Raw genomic sequence first — 20,405 nt, forward strand, 5'->3', positions numbered from 1 at the left:
GTACAAACACTTATGTTGTATATTCTTAAAAGGGGCAATATCATATATACCCCTGCAGGGGAGGGTTATCTTGAGAACGCTAAATATTACGAGAACCATGAGAACGAATGAAAAAACCAATCAAAACCAATTTTTTTAATACAAACCTCATTGTAATTAAGATATAACATCAAAACAAGAATTTATAACATCAAATAATTCATTTCTTCTTTCAAAATCACTTTTTTTAGAATTTGTACACATGTGTAAATATAACAGATTTACACATGTGTAAATGGCAAACTTACACATGTGTAAATTTTCTTTATTTACGAATTCACGTAAATTTAAACGTGTAAATTAAATTTCTAACATTGTATTCGAATAATAATGATAAGTGTAGAAAAAAAAATTTAAATTTGAATTGTTTTTTACCAAGTTCTCATGGTTTTTTCATTTGTTCTCACGGTTCTCACAATATTTAGCATTCTCATTTAAACCCTTCCCTACCCCTGCAAACTTGTAAAATATCATATATACTTCTACAAACTTATAAATATCATATATACCTTTACAAAGTAGTTGAAATATTATATATACCCAATTCATTAAAAACAATTTAACAAATGACAATTTTACCCTTATGTTTTTAAAACTTTAAGATCTCATATATAACATCTAATTTCAAATATTATATTTACTCATTTCTAGCTTAATTTATAATAGCTTAAATATTATATATATGAAGAATAAATACTATGGCTTATGAAAAAAATAAAAAAATGGGTAAAATTAAATTTAAACTTAAAATGTGTTATATAAAAATACGAAGCTGAAAGATGAGCATATATGAAAACTTGAAGTTAAAGAAATAAGAATAAAATAATTATTTATTAAATTGTTATTAATAAATTGGGTATATTTGATATTTTAATTATTTTGTAAGGACATATATGATATTTTTAGTTTTTGTTAGATATATATCAAATTCAACCTTTCTCCTTTTGATTAGCTAGAAACCTATGCAATCAAACACAACGCGAGTTGGTGCAATTTTCAAACATCTGGCTTGTTACATACTTATATTAGTCATGATAAAACTTATTCAAACATAAAACTTTTCAATTTCTATTTTTTCCATGAAGTTGCTAAAAAAGTTAGAAATAATGTTCAATGTAGAAAATGATCGTGTAAGTTCGCCAAAACAAGGATCAAGGAGCCCGTGAAGCGGCAGCCATGAAGGTCCAAATTGCGTATGTAAACTGTTTATATGGGGGAAAGTGAGATGTCCAAATATTGCATCTTTTGTGAGAAGAGTGTAGTTTTATCAAACAATTTTGTTAGGACTTACAAAATTATCCAGCCATGATGGATGCTAGTATTACACGAATAATCTCCATTTACAACGCATACAAAAAGCTTCTCCTTGTGTTGTTTTAACCAAACAAAAACATCCTTAAAATACCACCTAAACCACTACCAACTATAGCTTCTCCATCTCTCATTAGGTGTCGCGTCTTGTCCTTCTACGAGGAGCTGCCGCCACTTCACCCTCGGTTTTCTCTTCTTCACCTTCACCTTCGCCTTCGCCTTCGGCTGTGTTTGACGCCTCCCCTTCTTCCTTCTTTTCCGGTACCACATTCACCTTCGGTGCCTGTAAAATCAAAATTACAGGGTTCATAAATCAACCAACATCAACATTGGGTCTAATTTGACCCATTGCTTCCGACCTATTTGCTTGTTAATGGATCATGATTCAACCCGTGTGCTCGTTAATTGGTCAATATGGTCAAATGTCTTGAGCCCAAAGACTATTCTAAGTTTGTTCAACCTTGAAAATTTGTTTTTCTCAAATCCAGAAAGTTTGTTTCATCAATGGGTTGCTTACCATTATCCCATACTAATATTGTTTCTTAATCAAATTAACCGAAGAGGCCTGGCCCAATTTGAGTAAAATTTAAATTGGGTTGACCCATTTCAACATGATCCTATTCTGACATGTTACCCACCACAATTGCAACCTTTAATCATACATGAAAAAGAGAACCCTAAGTTTGGTCCTTACCGCTTTCTTCCCACCAAACAACAACTTCAACAAGATGCTGAAGATCACAACAATGATTGAAACTATGACACCAATTGTAAAGTTTGGTTGTGTTTCAGCCTTCTCAATAAGTTCCTGCAATACAAAAAACAGGTTTTAGAAACACACAACATGGAAAACCGAAACATTCTTCTCTAGTATTATCGACTTACCAAAACTTTGACCTTGTGGTCACCCAAGAAAGGCAAGTCAGCGATCTTGTAAAGCACATCAAACACAGCTTTCTGCAAAGACATGAGTGAACAATTAGAGAAAAGTTTAAAAAAGTAATAATTAAAAACAATATATTTTTTATTTGTTAGTTGGTTACCTGGATTCCTTTGAGCCCATCAAGCCCGGCTGACTTTTCTTCAGCCTTCTGTTTCTCTTCTTCCACCTTAAACTTCGGCTTCCATGTAGTATCCCTGATTTCCGCTGCGGTTTTCCCATCACTCGCTATCAAAATGCTGTCAAACAAGATTCCATCTTGCATGGTCCAGATCTCGATACCAATCGCAGCAATCGGCTCAAAGTTAGGCTTTTCAAGTTCAAAGTAGTCAGGGTTCGGAATCTCACGCGGCTTCCATATCCCCTTGTAAGCGGGGTTGTCAATAAGCGGAGCATGCCATTTACCCTTGTAAGCCGGGTTCCTCTTTAACGGTCTCCTCCATTCTCCACACCCCGGTGCCGATTCACATTTTGGGTTTTCGATTTGCGGTGCTTCCCATTCACCATCCTCCTCGTCATCCCAATCCTCGGGTTTAACCGCTTCCGGGTCATCAATCTCCTCAGGCTCGTCGTCTAACCACCCTTCGGGTTTCTCTGCTTCTTCGTCTAGTATTTCCATAGGTGCATCCTCATCCCAATCGTCGGGCTTTGTTGCTTCCGGGTCGGGGATTTTAGCACGCTCGTCCCAATCTTCGGGCTTTTTATCATCAGGGTCCGGAATGGTTTTTGCGGGGATTAACGCGGGTTCGAAGTCTTCAGAAGAGAGAAAATTAGCCTTCTTTTTCTCTTCTCCATCGATCAAGATTACAAGCTCGTTGTCGGGTTTTATAACGGCGGTGTAAACATGGGTTAATTTGTCTGACGGGACAGAAGGAGGGAACTTAAGATGGTGTTCAACGTACTCTCCGCTTTTCGGGTTTTTGTGCTTTAAGATGAAATGAACCTTGTTTGTTGCACCGCATTTGTCGGGGCCGAACATGATCGAGTAAGGAGATTCATTGTCAAACCCCTTGGCAGTCCACCCAGCTTCTTGTGGTCGAAGGTATTTCAAATATGCACCACCGCACTCGAGACCATTTTGAAGACGGACTTCGTATTGGAGAACGATTGTACCGTCCTTGAGCTCGACGGGTTTTTCTAGCTCCTTGACGATTGCGTATTTTCTTGCTTTATCGCTCACAAGAAGCCCGTAATCATCGTGTCCCTCGCTCTTTGAGTGTTTCCATTCACCTATGGACCACAATTATATGATAATGAAGTTCAGAAAGTGATATTGGAAAAACCAAAACCATAAGAAGGGAACCTTGAAACAAAGTTTATATCTGAACATCCACATGAGTACACAAGCGATCAATTAAACAATTTGTCATATAACACAACAACAAAAAAACAATAAAGTCAACAACAACCAATATGATTGCCTGTAGCAGATAGATAACAAAACAGCTAAACAACAAATTAGGAAGAAATAAACATAATGAATGAGAGCTTGCAAGTTCATTATTTATTCTACCATGAATTAACTGATCGATTATGAGATAAACTTAGGTCATTATATAATAGAAAATCGCCAAAATGCTCATTTTGACCGATGAGTTTTTTGACAAAATAGCCTGACTTTTTTTGTAAAGAAATTGTTTAAAAAATCAAGGCTATTTTGTCAAAATCATTGGTCAAGATGGCCAATCTGGTGATTTTCTCTTAAACTACACCCTAGGTCGATCCATAGTACTTAAAAAAAAAACCCACGGGCCACAGCACCTAAGTTATCTAGGCTGGCCCAGGCCCAAATTGTGTACATTCATAGGTTAGTGGGTATATTCATCTGGATCTCTTGTAATTATTGTATGGTTAAGGGGGATGTGTAATTTGGATTATCATTAAAAAAACTTGACGTGTGTTTGACGATGACTTTTAACTTTGTTCTGTTATCAATTTGTATTATGTAGGTAGGTGACCTGAAAGAGTATCATAACATCAGCATGACAACATAGACCATATTTTAGATAACTAGTTTTAATAATATCTGATCAAGAACGAACCATTGGGATCTTCAATGGATATTACGACTTCTAAACAAAAAGGTCACCATCAAGTGTTCAGTATATGGTGGTTAATTAGTACTACACGGGCAAGCTCAAGTCAGATTGAAATGTGAACAGAGAAAGAAAAATTAAATAGCAAAATGTATCGTATGTCTGTAATCATGTAAATGAGGCATTTAAGTAGACTACAGAACATGATATCCACTCAAACCAGTTCATACTACAATTTTCACACTCAAATCTCTAGAGCTAATTAACAAACTTTAGAATCGCAGTACAGGCCATGGATTCTTCTATGACCATATTCCATAACCAATCATATAGCCGTTGACACAGAGTTCAATCGATTTTCGTAAACCACTTAAGCACTAATAACAAGTTAATCTAACTAAATTCAATCAATTCACCAGGCTATTAACAGCAACAGTTCAACTGATTCTCTTAAACCACTTAAACCCTAACAAAAGTTAATCAAACCAAATTCAATCAAAAAACACTATTAACATCAACAATTCAATCAACTTTCCTAACAACTTAAACACTAACAACAAGTTAATCAAGCAAAATTCAATCAATCTACCAAACTATTAACATCAGCACTTCAACCAATTCTCCTAACAACACAAACACTAACAACAATTCAATCAACCTAATCACACAAACAACATCTCAAATTAAACCAACTCTTACCGGAATAATCTTCCTTCTCAGACACGATCCAACTCCCCTCGAACGATTCATCAAACGGCTCGTAAAATATCTACAAACAATACCAAATTACTAGTTACAAATCTATACATTACAGGTTACAGATCTATGAAAACAACATCAAATCAGTTCACTTACAGCGTCAGAAGAAGCACAAATCTGCGAAATGAAGCATCCGATCAACACAAAACAACAAAACTGCATATAACAACACATCTTCCTCCTGCTTAATTCCATAACCTAATTCACCAGCAAAACTTCTGATCTGAATCGCTTTTGATGTTGAATTGTTGTTGATTTAGAGAAGAAGCATCTAGAAAGATATATATGCAGTTCAATATAGTTAGTGAAGCTATATAGATCTAACAAGGAGTTGTGTTGAGTTGATCTGGCCAATAATATCGCATGCCACGTTTCACTAGCCAATGGACGTTTGACACGTGTTATGTCGAGTCATGGCTTTGTTTACTTGTGTTGAAATTTGAGATCAATGGTCATGATCTGTGGATTGTGTTTTGGGTGAAACTAATGGCCTGTTTTTTCATGTGTTGACTTTTGACTTGGGTTGACGGGCTGTATTGCCGGATTCGGGCTGTGAACCTCAAAACATCGTGGGGTATGGTGGGGCGGGGGTTTGGTGCATGGGTTGACACATGGATTAGGGTGCATTTAATACACAAACCCAAGTTGTAGGGGGTATGGTGAGCGTGGCTGGGGTGGCGTGGCCAAGCCACATCAATTTTTTTTTAATATATATATATTAGGTTTTTACCCGAGATTGCTTCCCGGGCTCGGGAAAGTTATTTAGATTAATTAATTACTATTTGTTATTAATACGATCATATTACATCAACCATCTTATTCTATTCAACAACATTTTCTTAAAATCACGGAAATAGATCATGAACCGATATTATAGATCAAACAAAAGCGACCACATGAATAACATTGTTTCCAATTTTACTTCAATGCACTTAAATGATCAGGTGATTTGGAATTTTGTAAAAATGTTTGTTCTTGTACTTCTTAACAAAATAAGATTTTCACCAAAATTCAAATAGACGTTGACCAAAAGTAAATCAAATGTTCAACATAAACACTGAATTGTGCTATCTTCAAAGGGGGATCAGACATTGAATGACAATGCTTTGATCTTCAACAATGCTTGGATCCCATCAGTAGTTTGAGCTTCAATTTTTATACTTCATCGGTGGTTGGATTCCAATGTATGTTGAAGCTTTGCTGAGCTGTCATCTTCAAGTGCCATTTTCTTCATAGCCTCTTTAAAATATACAGCTTCTTGCTTTTTCTCTTCTGCGTCAGTCAACTTTTGCCTCTTTCTTTGGTTTAACATAATGATAGAGGTATCTGATGATGTGAACAGTGGTTCAGAATTGTGGACCTGCTTCTTTGACATATTAATAGTTTTGTAATCAGGCTTCTTTGGAAGGCTAGGATCTGTTTCTCTCCTTTTTCTCAGCCTTTCATAAGCTTCATCAGTGTACTGCCTTGTCCATTTTGCTATGACCTTGGCAGGTGCAACCTTTGCATCAACCAACTCTTGTTTCTTTCTTTTATACTCCAAGGTAAGATCATCAATAGGCTTTTTGTATTTACGCCAGTTTGGTGCTGACCTTTTCATGCTTGGATCTCTTTTTACTCTTTCAGTTCTGTTGAGTTCTGCTTTGAGACCAACAAGTGGCCAATCTTGGAATTGTTCTTCCTTGGCAGGGTAGAACTTCTCACTCATGATCAGTGCCAGAATGTCTTTTCTCACATCTTTTTGCAGGCCAGGTTCTGGTGGTACATTTGACATTTCTTTACTCAAATCTCTAGCATAGTCTTCCATGAGCTTGACTTTCGTGAGTAAAAACTGATAATGACTTGAATACACATTGTCATTTTCTCCTTCGCATTCAACCCTAGCTATTATTTGAGCTTGTTTAGCTTTTAGTTTTAGATATTCATCCATGTTTTTTGGATTTCTAAAACCAAGCAGAGAAGGGAATTTCCTTTTTGAAGGATCATCCACTGTGTAGAACTGCCTCATTTCATTCTTTACTGCATGGACTTCCAGTGGATAACTGGCAGCTGCTGGGGTAGTATCTGCAGAGTCATATCCTTGAAGAGCTATTGGATCTTTGATTGGATTGACCAATTTTGGAGGAATGAAAGATTCAGGTTTGGTGATTTTAGAAGGTACAGATGAAACAGGATCAGGTACTGGTATGTCATCATCATGCACTTGAAGATTTTTTCTTCTAGTATACACATTTTCAGGAGGAGGTGTTTCTATTTGAGGTTTTAGAGCAAACAGAATTATGGCTTGGGAAGGATTGTTAAAAGTGGTAGGTAATTGATTAACAGTTGTCGAAACAACGGGTGTCTCAACCACTGTTGTCAATACAACTGTTGATGTATCAACAGTTGTCTTTTGCTTTAACGCAGGTGGTGAGTTTTGTGATGATGGTTTTGTTTGTGGTGTTTGAGTAGTGATGGTGTGTGTTTGACTAATAGCTGTTGAAACAACTGGGGTTTCAACCACTGTTGCAATTACAACGGATGATGTGTCAACTCTTGTCTTCTACCTTTTAGCAGGTGGTATTGGTGGTGGTGAAGGGATTTTTGGTAATGGGGATAAAGTAGTGGATGTAGTGTGTGTTGAAGTGGGTTTCACAGCAGTTGTTTTGCTGCTGTGATCACCTTGAGCAGTGGGCTCAGCAGTAGGTGCCTGAGGAACAGTGGTAGCTGCTAAAGTCTGCTCAGGAGCCTCTGCTTGTGTTTTGGACACTTTTGATAGCTTTGTAAATGTTAATGGTGTAAGACCATTTATTTGAAAAGATTCACCCTGGATGAGTACATGGGCATCATCCTTTCGAAATTTCTTTTGAAAATAAAAGCTTAGGAACCTTGGAAATAGTAAAAAAAGATTTGCTATCAACATTTTTTACCAAGTCATTAAAGATCTCCTGTGAATAGTTAAAGTTTTCCCCATGCAAGATAGCATATGCCAGGTATTGGATCTTTAATGGAATTTCATTGAAAGCAGTAGTCTTATTAGAAACACACATTAAGAGGGTATGAAACAAAAACCTTGGGGCAAGGGGAAAACTGCCTTTTTGCAAAGTGTCTTTTTTCATTTGCTTTGCATACCCTCTTTCTAAAAAATCTGTTTGATACTCTATTTTAGGGAAAAAAAAGTCTTACCTTCAAGATCATTGAGTTCAAACACCTCAGAGATGGTTTGTGGTGTGATTTTAACATCAACACCCTTTATCGAGGAATTGATCGCTATGGGTGTTTTATCTTGATATTCAACTTTTACATTTTTCCAAAATTCCCTCTGCGTTGCCAAGTAAATCGGAGCATCAGAAGTCAACAAAGTTTTGTACTTTGAAGACGAAAGGGCATCCATGACGGAATTGAACGTTTCAGTGTTACTTGGTTTTGTCAACGGACCTAAGTAGTTATGGGGAGCTTTGTATCGAATTTCTATGACCTTTTGACTGGATTTCCTTTTAACTGATGAAGACCTTGATTTTGCCATTTGATGAAGAAGGACGATGAGGAATTTTGAGAGAAATGGAGGATAACTGCTTTGAAAAAGGAAAAATGAATTCGATTCGACAGTTAAAAAGCTGTTTGGGGATTTTGATCAGGGTTTTTGAACTTTAAAAGTGAATGCTGACGTGGCAGCGGTTACAAAAGATCTGACAGCTATGAATTGTCCACGAGCCAACCCCTGATGAGTAATGGAACACAGTTGTTTTAAAAATCCACTGATGGAATAATAACAGTGGTTGCAATAATTACAATGAAAACAGTGGGAGACTTTAAGTTATCAGTGGATAGCCTGAAAACATTTTAAAGCTTATAATTCATAAAAAATTTTCATTTTAACTATATTTAGGATGAATGTTGAGATTTTTAAAATAAAGTATTACATATAATCAGTTAGCATGCTGGGGTGATGTGATAAATACCGTTATATATAAACAACCCAGTGATATGAAGTTTAACAATCTAACAGAGTATAAAACACTGATGTGATAAATATGTTAACATAAACAAAGGTAGAATATCTGTTTTTAATTTGAACCACTTTTGTTATTGGGCAGTGGTTCGTATTTGAGTTTGTATAGCGTTTGTCTCCAGAGATAAACTTTATGAACCACTGCTACACTAAACACTGTTACATAAGAAACACTGATAAATAATTAATAAAGTTGAATCCGCTGTAGTTGCTGAAACGCAGCTGCTACTGAGCAGTGGCTTTCCTTTCGTTCATCAGCCTTTAGGTACATAAGTGGTTGTCTTTAACAGGGCTTTGTCCTCAACAGTGGAACGCTCTCATCAGTCTTTAAGTACATCAGTCTTTATTGAACATCTGAATATGGGTTCATGATCTAATTCGGTTGAATATGGTTGTCTTTAACATAAGTGGTTGTCTTTAACAGGGCTTTGTCCTCAACATCTTATCCTGTTGTGCTTTTGTAAGATCTATAATATGGGTTCATGATCTAATTCGGTGATTTTAAGACAATGTTGTTGAATAGAATAAGATGGTTGATGTAATGTGGTCGTATTACAAACAAATAGTAATTAATTAATCTAAATAACTTTTCCGAGCCCGGGAAGCAATTCCGAATAAAAACCTAGTACCGTTATATATAAACATCTCAGTGATATGAAATCTAACAATCTAACATAGCTTTCAACAGTGGATAGGCCTCATAAGCCTTTAAGAACATCAGTCTTTATAAGGAGCAGTGGTTAATTAAAACAGTCCTTAGCATGATCAGCTGTTATAACCACAACATAACCCTTTGAGAGGAAGCATTGACACTATTAAACCTCTGTTGTCTTACCAAACAGATGTTCAGACACAATTCAACATCAACATCAACATAATGTAAATCTTACTCAAACACTAAATAATAAATAAAAATAAAATACAACATAGATTCATAAAATTAAATCATTAATTCATTTATTCATGAACCTAAAACTAAAAGTCCAATAATTACATGACATACTGAACAATATTAAAGTTCAAATCTAAGAATAACAGCAAGAATTAAGAAACTTTAGTTTCAACTCCATCGATTGCTGAACCTCTAGATGTATGTACTTCAGCATCGCCAAGAACTGCACGTCTCTATCACCGCACTCTATATTACTGACAACACAAATAACAAACAAACCTAAAATGCAAAGGTCTCTTCTCAACTGTTGTAGCACATCTAAGTTTTCAAGATATTGCACGAATCTATCCAAACTTTCTATAAAAGAAGAAATCCCAATGATAAACCTGACGCAAGAAAACCTGACTTTCGATTTAACGAAAATCGAACAATGCAACTTTTCACGATGTTGCAACAATGATACTGCAACATCGATATTGAAAGGTTGATGTGTGATGGGAAGCTTCATTAAAACGACGATGTTGGAACAATGATACTGGAACGATAACATGTTCAACAAACATTGGAACAAAGAAGTGTAATCGAAGATTACCGCCTAAATCACGAGAAAGATGCATTCGAGAGAGAGAGATACGCACACATATATGAGCGAGCGAGATTTGAATGTGATAGCAGATAATTATATCTTATTTATAGGATTAGAATATACGGTTTGAATTTTGAATTTTGAATGTGGGAACTGATAATTATTAAATTATCTTATTTATTGGGAACTGATGTTTATTGGGAACAGATATTTATTGGTAATCGACAGTAGTATATATCCTTATATCCTCCTTTATTAAAATATTAAATAGTAAATATTAAATATTTGAATTGTTATGCAAAGTAGGAAAAAAAAAGAGAGAGAAGCTCAATTGTCATGATGACTTTTCTGTAATTACTGATATTATCAGTAATTACTGATCTGATTTGAAAGCAACTGTCATGATGACTTTTCTAATTTTTAAAACATAATAACCGTCAGTTTGAAATTCACATTTTGCATATTTTAAATGTCCAAAGTTCAAGAAATTAGCATTAATTACTGATTTGATTTGCAACAAATAGTCATCAAGAATTTTTTTTTTAATTTTTAATATAATTTTAAATTTTATGATCAAAACAATGTTGGAGGAAATCTTACCTCATTGGTATGTAACGATGATGTAAAATGGTAATTTCATTGTAATTCTTGTTTTTATTTGATAATTTCAATCTATCAATAATTAACACCATCAATAACAAAAAAGTGAGCAGTGGCTGTTTTTTTAGGAAAACCACTGATGGTCAATATCAATAGATGTCAACAATAAAAAAGTGAGCAGTGGCTATTTTTCCTATCAGATGATACCCAACAGTTTTTTAAACACTGATGTTTGGACAGTTAATGGTCAACAGATTTTGAAGAAACATATGTTTCGCCTTATATATCAGTTGTCTGGACTTAAACAGAAGTTTGACCTTAAACAGATGTTTGCCCATAAACAGAAGTTTGACCTTAAACAGATGTTTGCCCATAAACAGAAGTTTGACCATAAACAGGTGTTTGCCCATGAAGAAATGTTTATCTGCTGGTTGAAAACCACTGTTGGGTTAAAATTGTTTTTGTGGAGGTTGAAGGGGATTGAAACGACTGTTGGGTTAAAATATTGTTTTTTTTTTGTAGAAGGAACATGCTTAAAATGGTGGTTTAAAACCACTGTTCGGTTAAAACTGTTCAACCTAACATGTGTTTTCATTAACTATTGACGAAATTGCAAACAAATGTTAAAACCACTGTTTGTCCTTCAGCATAGAATTCAAATTACATAGAATTCAAGAAAATGAAACAATGACTTAAAGAACTATAATTTAACACATAATCTAATCGGGCAAAGCAATCTATTATATGAGAATTCACTGATTCTTACAACATGAAACAAAACATCATAATCTGCAATAATCAGATGATCAAAATGCAGTACATGAAAACGCTTCTTCAGCTGTTGAAGAGTAGCCCTTTCCTCATATACTTAATCCTTAACTTTGTTCATAAAGAGCTCTTTTAAAACAAACTTTATGCTTCTTTTAATACAAAAAAGGCAGGAAACACCATTACTCTAGTAAGATAAAATCTTATCTTAAAACAATAGCAGATCCTTTCTTGCGTTTAGTAGGAACTACTGGGGGTTCTACATCATCATCTTCTGCACAAGAAAATGAGAATCATCATTTAGTCATAAGCAAAAATTATTTTACCTATAAATTTAATAATCTTTCTTTGTGTTTAATTAAACTTTATGCTTCTTTGAATACAAACCTATAATAACCCGCAACAGATTGTATGAATTTCAAACAACTGTGATTAAACTGAAATATAAACCGAGAATTAGAGTATATCACTTCAAAATTAAAAACTCAAATTTGAAAATCGGAGTAGCAAAAAACACATACTTTAAACGATGCTGGAACAGTAATACTGGAAACAACCGTAGAACAATCATCATCATTATCATCTGCAACAGATCATTGACAATCATCATTTAGTCAGAACTCAGATAGCAAAACTTTAATAAAAATCAACAGATGAAACCCTAATTTCAAAAAGAATAATCGGTGAACATATTCACAGATCAATAATCAACAGATGTTGTACTCATATCATAACCATTAAGAAAAATCAACACAGATCTATAAACATACAAATAAAACCTGAAGATAAAACAATCTTGTAAGAGAAACACCGCAGAACCATTAGACGGCACCCCTTCTCTTGATGTAACTCTCGAACGAAACCCTAGCAATGGTTACATGAAAAGACCCAAAACACAAAGGATTACTGTAAATAAGAGGAAATCATGAAAGTATTTCAATAAAAAAAAGAAGAACAAACCTTTTGATGAAGTAATGGATGAACAAATGAAGGATGTACGCCAAAATCTAATTTACAGCGTTTGTGAAATTTGAATCGCCGGAATATAGAGAGAGAAGGAACCCTGGGCATTTGTAAAAACCTAGTTTGTAAAGAAAGAGGAGAAATGAGAAGAGAGATATATAAGGAAAAGGGCAGTGGTACTGTTGGGCGGGAAAAGAGAACTGAGGATGCCCTATTTAAGTGACACGTGGCCCAAATAACTTTCATTTATTATATATAATAGATATAACCATTGAAAACTACATAAACATACATAATAATTATCAAAATAAAAAACAATCATTTTTCGTCGTCTTCGTCGGTTTCGAACCAGAAATCGTTGAAACATGATCCACCAAATCAGATCGAAGGTTGTGATGTATATCCCTTGACTTGATCAAAAATTCATTTGACGCTTTATCTTCGTCTGTAACTGTTACGTTACCTGGTTGGGGGGTCATCGTCATCATAGTAGGTAACGACCGCTCTACCTTCATCCTCCAAAATCATGTTGTGAAGAATGATACATGCGTACATCACGTTTCCAATCTGATCCTTATCCCATAGTCGACAAGGCATTTCCAATATTCGCCACCCTTTCTTCAAAACATCGAATGCTCGCTCGACGTCTTTACGTGCAGCCATTTGGACCCTGTTAAACTTTAATCTCTTTGGATCTATGGTACCGTGTCTTGTGAACGATTTTACGAAAACCCCCCACTCTGGGTAAATCCCATCAACTAGGTAGTACCCATACACGTACTCAACCCCGTTTACAAAGAAAGTTCCTTTGGGTCCTATACCATTTATCCGATCATTGAAAAGGGGCGAGTGGTTTATGATGGTAATATCATTATGTGAACCTGGCATACCAAAGAACACATGCCATATCCAAAGATCTTGGGACGCAATCACTTCAAGCATGATGGCTGGCATCCCGTGAAATCCACTCGTGTGAGCGCCTTGCCATGCGGTAGGACAAAGTTCCCAAGGCCATTTCATACAATCTAAACTACCTAGCATCCCGGGTAGCCCATGATAATCTGCGTGATGTTCCAATATTTGTTGCATGTCACTGAACGAGTGCTTTCTCAAATATCTTTTCCTGCAAAGTTCTAAAATACACGAACAAAAGTTGTGAATACTTTCTCTAGCTACACGTGCAGACATTTTTAAATAGTCATCCATAATGTCCGAACTATTGTCGTACGCTAACTGTCTAAGTGAGGCCGTGACCTTTTACCACGTACTAAATCCTAATTGCCCGGTTACATCCAGTTTTTGTTGGAAATAAACATACTTATACTCAAGATCTCTAGATATCTTAAAAAATAAGTTTCTACTCATACGAAAACGACGCCTAACATTTTTTTCATCATACTTAGGTTCCGCTGAGAAGTAATCGCTTACCAACAAATTGTTAGCGGTGTGCCGTTCATGAGCGATGTACCTCCTCCGTTTAGGTTACGGAGTCTCTTCCTCATCGTCTTCCATGATAGCTTTCACCACCGTCACGATCGTTTGTAGAAATATTTCCGCACCATCGTCAGATGATGATGACGATTCACTTGAACTTAAAGAACTCATGGCAAGATTGTGTTTTATGTGTTTGATATTGTGTGAGAAAAATGTTAAATATGGTAAGGTATTTATAAAGGAAGAAAAGTTTTTTTTTAAATGCCCCAACGGCTAGTTTGGTTTGGCCATTGAGAGCCCACCATGTCATATTCATAGACCCGCCCCACGCCCGGCTTTAAACTCCCGCCCCTTGGGCCAGGCCCAAACCCAAGCCCACCCGGGGTGGTGGCTTGGGCGTTTTCAGCCAACACACGCCCCAACCCCCGCCCCATACCCCATAGTCTAAGGCTAGAGGGTGTGGAAGGGGCTTTATCACGTCAAATCAGTGTCATATTAGTGTCATGTCACATAGGGGCTTTAAAGCGCTCCCCTCTAACTTGCATGCAGTGGTTTAAAGCTTCTTTAAAGTCTCATTTATATATAAAGAAAAAAGGAACAAAAAATATGATTGGCTCTTGAAAAGTGGCCCCCACGTACACCAGCCTTTAACGCCCGCCAACCCCATGGTGAAGCCATCTATGGCGCCCAGAGAAATGGGAAAGGGGCACTATGGGGCGCTAACGAAGGTGATGTGACAAGGACACGAAGCCACACCTACCAGCCTAATAATAACCCATATGAAGCCTAGACGTTTTACATCTTTAGTGATGTTGTGTACAAAGGTACATGATCATATACAGTGGCGGATATGTTTATATAAATTGTAAGAACCAATTATGTATAAAGGTATAGGATCATATACAATCAGATATGTTTATACAAAGTGTAAGAACCAATGATTAAATCTGATTTAAGGGTATTTTAGACTTTTTAAACCCTTTATCAATATCTAATTAAAAACAATAATTAAATTATTCCAAAATTCATGCAAGATTAATTCAAATTCTAATATCCTAATCTAAACATTTTATAGATTCTTCATCATCAAATCAATATCCCTTGTTTTATGCTAATTACGATAAAAAAAATGGGCTGCTAAATGTACCCCCTCTTATTACTTTTCATACCCCCTTTCTATAAAATCACATTTAAACTTATCATATTTACCCTTTCTACATGTCATCATCTTTTAAAAGTATTCTTTTTGTTACATAACAAATTCAAAAGTGTTAAAAAATATTATAAACGTCTTTTTTTTCAAAATTTTGTTTGTTTTTATGTTTATTTAAAAAACATATTTTTTTAAAGTGTTCACTTCGATCAGAAGTCTTAAACTGCTTTTAACTTGTTTATAACATACTTCTTACACTAATTAAATTTAAACTTATATAGATTGCTAATTTGTAGTTTGATAAAATTATTTTAGTATCTATTGTTTATTTGTTCACTTATATAGATGGTTTGAATAATTAATATGTGCTAGGGCTGTAAACATTTAAAAAAAAACTTTATTACTTTTTTAATAAATAAAATTTGTTAATTATTTTTTAAACACATTTAACGTATTAAAAATTATAAAAGTAAGACCTTTATAATACAGACTAGACAAGGGAAAAACATAATATAGACTTTTTTTTTTTAAAAAAAGAGAGTTCAAAACCTTTTTATTGTTTTTATAAGAAAAAATGTTGTTATTTTTTTGTAAAGATGTTTAATAAAAAATCATAATCAAAATACTATTTGAGAAAGTGTCTTTAGAAACAATATCTGACAACTTAAAAAAAATATGTTTTTAAATCAAACTTAAAAAACACACAATTTAAAAAAAAAAACATATGTAGTCTTTATTTACACTTTTGAATTTGTTTTGTAACAAAAAGAATATTTTTTAAAATGATGATTTATATAGGGGGTAAATATTACAAGTTTTAATGTGATTTTATAAAAAGAGGTATAAAAAGTAATAAAAAAAAGGATACATTTAGCCTACCCCATAAAAAACAACGTAGCATTATTCAATCGCTACTCATGCCTTTAATTTAATTTGTTTCTTTTATCATTACCTTTGCTAAATGTCAAATCAAGGAACGTCAATGGAAAGATCATCACTGACGACGGAAGTTATTCCAAAAAATAGTCTAAATGTTAGATTCGTATTCACCAACAAGATTCAACCTTTGCTAGATCTTTTTTTATGTGTTTTGATTTGTCTAGTTTCTGCATAATGGCGTTTTTTTTGCTTCCCATATACCCTCAGTTAGCATAATTATATGTGCTAATTTAATAACAACTAGAAATGTAACCCGCCGCGATGCGGCGGGGGCTAGACATTGTCCTAGGCGACGTGGCTTTTTGAACTACGGCTTCCAGTTGCGGTTGTTTCCTAGTAGGCAATTGTTCAAAAGGTGTTTCCCCTTCCTATCAATCTTGACATCCCTTCTTTGAATATGCGATGATGAGGATGAGGTAGCCTTTCATACGCTCCATTCTCGCCCTCTTAATCATGGCAAGCTCCCTAATCAGCTACGGGTCTGCAACATCCAGTTAAAAAGCTTTGTGCGCCTGGGATCGTGGTGGTTTTGGTGTTTTTTTAGCACTTGAAGTCGCCTTAGGTTTCTCTTTTTCCAACTGCAAACAAAACAGGAAAATGTCATTTCAACATAAAATAAAAAATAAGGAAATTAATCATGTTGTAAATAAAATAAGAAAAAAACACAGCTCAACTTGTGGATTTTTGGAGGTCAGCAAATCCTCAAGATTAAACATCAATTAGTCATTGATATTTTTCACCAATGTAAACTTTCATTTCTACACATGCCATCATTGATGGCTTTTACCTGCCATCATCGCTCAATTTATTTGAAAAAACAATAATGAATGAATACAAACAGATACACATTTAATGTTGATCGAAATCATAAACAGTGTGCCTACACACTTACTTATTGATGGAAATCTTCGAAAGTCGTAGAGGATTCACGCCGCTAGCATCGTTGAGTCGTTAGCATCATTTAGCCGGTCGTCCTCGTCATGCGGCTTTTCTAGTTGCCCAAACTGAAAATCAAACCTGGTTATAACAAATTAGTAAAAGCTACACATTTTCTCTCACAATTTTCATACACATACAACTAAAAACGCGAGGACCCTTCACCATATTAGAACTGTGTAAATCTTTTTACTCTTAAATATGAAAGGATGGAATGTCCACTGTAACAGAAAAAAAGTCATGGTACAAAACACCAGATGAGTCTAATATTTTTACATAACAACCATAAATCCAAAATAACATAGCGAGTAAAGCAACACCAAAATAAGTTACCATAACTAATCAAAATTCGCAACACATTAAAGAGAACACATAATTACCAAGAGGATAGACAGAAGGACAAACATGAATACGCTCTCACTAACGTATGCTCTCTCCTGCCCATGTTCCTAAAATCCAAAGGATTACAAATATAATCATCAAAAACTTTATTCCCTACAACACTAAGACATTTGGCCCCAATTCGGCCTTGAGCATGTAAGCCGTAAGACCCAATAACTTGCCATCAACCCGTTACACTGATAACTATTAACACACATAACTGACGTAATCACAAGTTTTAACCTTAAGTTATGCGTACAGTAAGCAGAATGAACATGGTATCTTAAAGAATTAGTTCTGGATGATGAAAAAGAACTCCTCATGCTGCCAGTCCACGAACGTACTGAACAAAACATACCAAAACTAAAGTTAAGATAAAAGAACATCCTTTTTGTACAAAAGATTTTAACACATTAACAATTAGCAAGATATTATATAATTTAGCTAAACCAATATATCACCAGTGGGCATGTCTCATTTATGTGAGTGATTGATGCTATCAACAATAATTCTCTTATTCCCCATCTTCACACTGAATTCATATATGCATCATATCGTTCTATGCTTTGTCTGTAATATAAAACCATAATTTGTTAAACAATGAAAAAAACTCAATTTTAAGCCTAGATTATTTTAAAAAACGGGTCAACGAATAGTCTAACCTCAAAGAGCGTAAGAATGTAGGCACCCGCCATTGCCCCCATGCACATCACTGCACCGAGCCTAAATTAAACGAAATAAGATTAATAAAATTTCATTAATTTTAAGATAATTAAAGGAGTGAAATGCCATTTTTGTCCCTGAGGTTTGGCCAGTCTTGCGACTTTCGTCCAAAAGTTTGTATTTCCGCATCTGGGTCTAAAAGGTTTGAAATCTTGCTATTTTCATCTGGCTTGTTAACTCTATCCATTTTTCTCCGTTAAGCCAAGTGTATTTCCGCCTTTTTTACTAACTTAAAGGGTAATTTGGGCTTTTTATACTTTATGTAAATAGACCGAATACCCCTGAAAAAGACCGAATTGCCCTTTGGATCGAGATGCGGAAATACAAACCTTTGGACAAAAGTCGCAAAACTGGCCAAATCATGGACGGAAATGGCATTTTACTCTAAATTAAAAAAAAACATTAAATACCAAGATCAACTATAAACGTCTTACCTAAAATAGTTAAGGACCTCGAGAATCTGATCACAAAGATCCTCCACAGACAGAACCGGATCATCGGGACATATGGCTGCTGCTCCTAGCTGCAACGACTCTTGTACAAATCCCAGAAGAGAATTTTTACGTTAATAATATAATTTTAAATTTTTTTATTTTAATTTGTCAAACACTCAAAACATGTGATTATTTGATTATTAATTTTAAAGGGGCACATAAAAGTTAATATCCTCCATAATAAACATGATCTCTCAAACATTCAAAACATATGAATATCAGAACTTGATTATTGAATATTATGTGGTCATAATTAAACCGTAAATACAAAATAGCACGTTCACAGCCAGGTGGACCGATGTGATAAATGCAGAAATTATGAAGGAGCAATGAAGCTACTTCGGGACAGAAGAATAGTCCTTGAAAACACAGCATATCTGTTCACAAAATTAAACGTTTATTAGACCCGAAAACCATATAATAACATGAAGGGAATGGAAAAGTTTGAGTTGCATTTAGGGCCAATAATACCTCAATTGAAGATTTGATTCTTGAGCGACTTTGGCAACGGCGAAATGAGTCATGAACTGTTAATTCCGGCTGCGTGTTTCAAAACCCCCAAATTGGACAACCAGATTGCAGACATCCTGAACACCTTGACGATCTGGTTTCAAAACCCCCAAACTGGAACCCTAGCTGCCATCGTTGCCAATCTGGTTGTCGGAGTCGTCACCATCATCACCTTCATCGGGTTGGGGTGATCGGCTCTCTGTCATGTCGTTCTCTCTCCGTCTCTCTTTGTCTCTCTAAATGTGTGTTTATGAGTTTAGGGTAAAATGATAAAAAGGAGGAAGTGATAGAAAAACCAGACTAACGTGGCAAACAATGTATCCTCATAAAGAAACACCAATTATGCATGTGGTACAACCTCTAATGCAACAAAAACCAATTATGCATGTGGTACAACCTCTAATGCAACAAAATGTTGCAAATTAGAGTATTATATAATGTGCTGATACAATCTGGAGATATAAATTATTATGCTGACTTTGTATGATGGTTTTATCCATTTTATTTTCTTTTTGCAATATGGTAATCTTTCATTTAGCATAACCGGATGTGCTAATATCATAACCAATGTGCTCATTTAGATCTGGATATATGATTATTTGTGTGATCATTTATTCTCTTATAAATTTTTTCGCTTCCTAGTATACCTTTCAATTAGCACAACAAGATGTGTTGTTATAACGCACCAAAAGACCCACAATTAACCTCTAGCTTTATCAATCATAACATGTTGATGCCCCCCCCCACCCCCCATTTCACCACAACGCACCAAAAGACCCACAATTAACCTCTAGCTTCATCAATCAGCAAAAAAGACCCCAAAAGAAAAAAACGATTAATAGTTGGAGAGTCACCAAATCTGAAGTTTGAACAATCAGCACTTGAATCGCAACACAGATTAGCTTTGAGTCAACGGTTCGATCAACTTGAATACGTTCACTTTGGTAGCA

The 20,405-nt window shown here is 35.1% G+C and overlaps 1 protein-coding gene and 1 long non-coding RNA gene across 4 annotated transcripts; both read right to left on the reverse strand.

Annotated features, from left to right (window-relative positions):
• Positions 1-1,282: 1,282 nt before the first annotated feature.
• LOC110886746 (calnexin homolog) lies at positions 1,283-5,542 on the reverse strand. The gene is made up of 6 exons (XM_022134582.2): positions 5,182-5,542; positions 5,026-5,095; positions 2,394-3,520; positions 2,236-2,307; positions 2,045-2,158; positions 1,283-1,633 (listed from the first exon to the last, which is right to left on the reverse strand). The coding sequence occupies exons 1-6, from the start codon at positions 5,278-5,280 to the stop codon at positions 1,484-1,486; spliced, it is 1,632 nt and encodes a 543-aa protein (XP_021990274.1). The 5' UTR covers positions 5,281-5,542; the 3' UTR covers positions 1,283-1,483.
• A 10,940-nt stretch (positions 5,543-16,482) lies between these two features.
• On the reverse strand, positions 16,483-19,722 carry LOC110886747. Of its 3 annotated transcripts, none has more exons than XR_002562968.2 (6): positions 19,417-19,722; positions 18,886-19,322; positions 18,391-18,451; positions 18,190-18,298; positions 17,304-18,071; positions 16,483-16,989 (listed from the first exon to the last, which is right to left on the reverse strand). It is a non-coding gene; the product is annotated as an uncharacterized LOC110886747 (long non-coding RNA). The 3 variants fall into 3 exon arrangements; XR_004863865.1 differs by adding an exon at positions 17,086-17,198 and having other exon boundaries at positions 17,304-18,298; XR_004863864.1 differs by having other exon boundaries at positions 17,304-18,298.
• Between the last annotated feature and the right edge of the window lie 683 nt (positions 19,723-20,405).

Source organism: Helianthus annuus, chromosome 8 (genome assembly GCF_002127325.2).
Source record: "Helianthus annuus cultivar XRQ/B chromosome 8, HanXRQr2.0-SUNRISE, whole genome shotgun sequence".
In the NCBI taxonomy this organism is placed as follows: domain Eukaryota; kingdom Viridiplantae; phylum Streptophyta; class Magnoliopsida; order Asterales; family Asteraceae; genus Helianthus; species Helianthus annuus.